This window comes from Salvelinus sp. IW2-2015, unplaced genomic scaffold, assembly GCF_002910315.2.
Source record: "Salvelinus sp. IW2-2015 unplaced genomic scaffold, ASM291031v2 Un_scaffold992, whole genome shotgun sequence".
NCBI classification, from domain to species: Eukaryota; Metazoa; Chordata; class Actinopteri; order Salmoniformes; family Salmonidae; genus Salvelinus; species Salvelinus sp. IW2-2015.
In genome coordinates, this window is record NW_019942676.1 from 195,836 (window position 1) to 198,829 (window position 2,994).

At 45.7% G+C, this 2,994-nt stretch overlaps 1 protein-coding gene across 1 annotated transcript in view; it reads right to left on the reverse strand.

The window, feature by feature from the left end:
* Nucleotides 1–2,994, reverse strand: part of grin2ba (glutamate receptor, ionotropic, N-methyl D-aspartate 2B, genome duplicate a) — a 140,041-nt gene that overhangs the window by 22,784 nt on the left and 114,263 nt on the right. The window contains 4 exon segments of the mRNA XM_070438518.1: nt 1,846–1,890; nt 1,892–2,002; nt 2,004–2,022; nt 2,927–2,992. Coding sequence (XP_070294619.1) covers nt 1,846–1,890; nt 1,892–2,002; nt 2,004–2,022; nt 2,927–2,992 — 241 coding nt within the window.

Sequence of the window (2,994 nt, forward strand, 5' to 3'; positions counted from 1 at the left end):
ACCGTACTGTATAATGGTAGACACTGTTGTGCTGGGAAATGAATAAAAACCAGAGCTTTTTAATGAAAACAAGGAGAATAATTCAACTAAAATATAAAAAATAGATAAAAGAAAATAGAATACATGTTCCCTATTGCCCCAGTCTAAGGCTCCATCCCCCCTTATTCCCCCAGTCTAAGGGCTTCCATTCCCCTTTAATTTCCCACCCCAGTTATCGTGAAGACAGAACGAGGGAGGGAGAGAGAGAGAGAACGAGGGAGGGAGAGAGAGAACGAGGGAGGGGAGGGAGAGAGACAGAACGAGGGAGGGAGGGAAAGAGAGAATGAGGGGGGAGGGAGACAGAACGAGGGAGGGAGAATTGGGTTACCACAGTGGGTCATGGGAGCTTAAAATAGCCACCCCATTGCCTCCTCCTTTCTCTCCTCCCTGCTTTCCATCCCTCTCTTCGTGCCCCTCCATCTCTCCAGGTATATTTAGCCCTAAATACCTGGGCCCTACAGCGCCAGGGTAAAGTGGGACAGAACTGAGTGAGTTAATAAGGTGTGAATATGAATGACAGAGGGAGGGAAAGAGAGGGGGAGTGAGACTTTTTCCTTTACCTGTGGTCTGTAGGTTTGCGTGCCAAGGATTTGTTTGTGTTAGTGTGTGTGTCCCCAGGGGGAGCAAGTCTGTCCAGCAGTGTACCCACTTCCTCTCTCTTTCCGTACTCTCCCTCCCACGGCTTGTACTCTCTCCGTTATGAAAGTGACCTGTGTGGGTGGTACTGAGAACGAGCGAGCGAGCGAGAACTCTTGCGCGTGTGTTCTGTGTTCACGTCTGTCGATGTTTGAAGCCAAACTCACGTAATCAAGAGTATTGCCTCAGATATTTTGGATTACGAGGATTAGTGGCTGCCTTCCCTCCATCAATGCCGACACCAGTGAACAAAATGAAGTCAGCACAAAATGGAGCGGAGGGACCAACTTTAACCCTGCAGTGACTTCTCTCTTTTATGCACAGCTCTGATGCATTGTGTAAGTCAAGAGGCATCTATGTGATCCACGCGGTCGTCGTGTGCAGATCTGGGGTCATTAAGAGTGTGAGATACGCTTTGAATAAGAGAGTCTGCTAAATGGCTCAAATGTATACTGTTAATGTGGATTATACTGTAGTAGGACAGTGGATATGTAGTCCTGTCTATGACAGTGGATATGTAGTCCTGTCTATGACAGGGTAAGGTTATTCCAACCAGAACATCCTATGCTACAGTAAACTTCCACTACGTATTTTTACCCACAGCCTTTGGGCTGTTACCAAGGTGAGGGGCAACATTAGAACTTTCCGGAAGTTAGAACAAAGTTTTAAAGTAAAAACTCTGCTACTCTCTGCCTCAGTGCAGCTGCTGCTACTGCTGTATATCAGAACTGACAACAACCTTACCTTGGGACCAATGTCGATTACGCAACATCTTTATAACACAAACTGGACTTTCATGGTAGACTGCTCTTTACCCTTGAGTGAGGTACTTAACCTGACTGACATTAGCTAATGCCCAAATGAACAAACTGGTGACATGGAAGTGGACGAGGAACGTCTGTCTATAAGTCACTCAGAATGAGTTTCCCTTCCAGGTAGCTCCAAGTTAATAACAGAGGGCATGATTCCTGTTGGGATAGCCACTGACACAGATACAGACACAGACACAGACACTGGCAGACAAACAGAGACAGACAAACATAAGATACAGTTGACAGATTGATACTATTGATTACTGCAGACTGCTAATACAGACAGACGGACACAGGTTAGCTAACTCCCATGACACCATCATACAACAGACAGACTAGCTGCCGCTCCGGAGGCCACCCTCTCCACCATGCCGTTAGTCCAGGTGCCGTTGATCTTCTTGCCTGTGTTTTCCATTGGTCACCAGGTAAGGTCGTAGGTGGAACTTGACGTGCTTGGCGATCTTCTTCAGACTGTCGATGCAGAAACCCTTACAGCAGCGCTTGATATAGATCCACAGAGTCTACGGTTTTATTTCTAAGAGAGAGAGAGAGAGAGAGAAGAGGAAGAGAGAGAGAGAGAGAGAGAGAGAGAGAGAGAGAGAGAGGAGAGAGAAGAAGAGAGAGAGCAGGGAAAGAGCGAGGGAGAGGAGAGCGGCAGCAGAAAGGAGAAAAGCATGCAGAGAATTAGGGTAGCATAAAATGGAGGAAAGGAAGAAGAAAACAATGGAAAAAGAGGGGGAGATATAGTAGGGGAAAGTGCAACAGGAATAGCACAGACAGAGCAAACGTAAAAAATATGTAAAAGGTAGAAGGGAGAAACAATAGGCCTTATTAACACGCGGCCGATTCATACATCTCGAGGGCGGCAGGCAAAGATATTTTTCCATGCTGAACAACGTATGTTATAGCAGAGATTAGACGGAGGGGAACATTATCAGCATGCTTGAAAGCGTTCGGCTTTCTAGAGACTTTAACCGAGCTCTTCCTACCTCGCTAGCTGGATTTGATCCATCATGGCCATGTTGCCACGGCAGAGTGAGACAGGGTGGAGAGAGGAACATATTGAGACACAGGACAGGACGTACCCAAACAGTTAGAGGCTTAATACAACTCAGTAACAGATGTAGAGATACTGGAGGCCAGATGGCAGATACTCATAATGTACTGTAAGAATGGAGTTTGGAGGTCTAAAGGCTTTTATGGTGGATACTGTGGACACTATAAGGGGCATAACTAGAATTAATTATACAGCTTAAAATTATAGACGTTGGACACTGCTTTGAATCAATACTTTGCATTATAGTTGAAATACATTGTTGTGGGAATTGTGAGAATATCTGTGGTATTATACCACATTACTTTAGTATTAAGGATATCACATTGTGTAATAGACATTGTACGTGACATTAGACAGTGTTGTGGAGAAGTTTTCCCCTCACATTGTTTGGAGCTGTCTCCTGCAGGGCACAGTGTTCCTCATACACGTGCCACTGAGGGGGTCAATCGT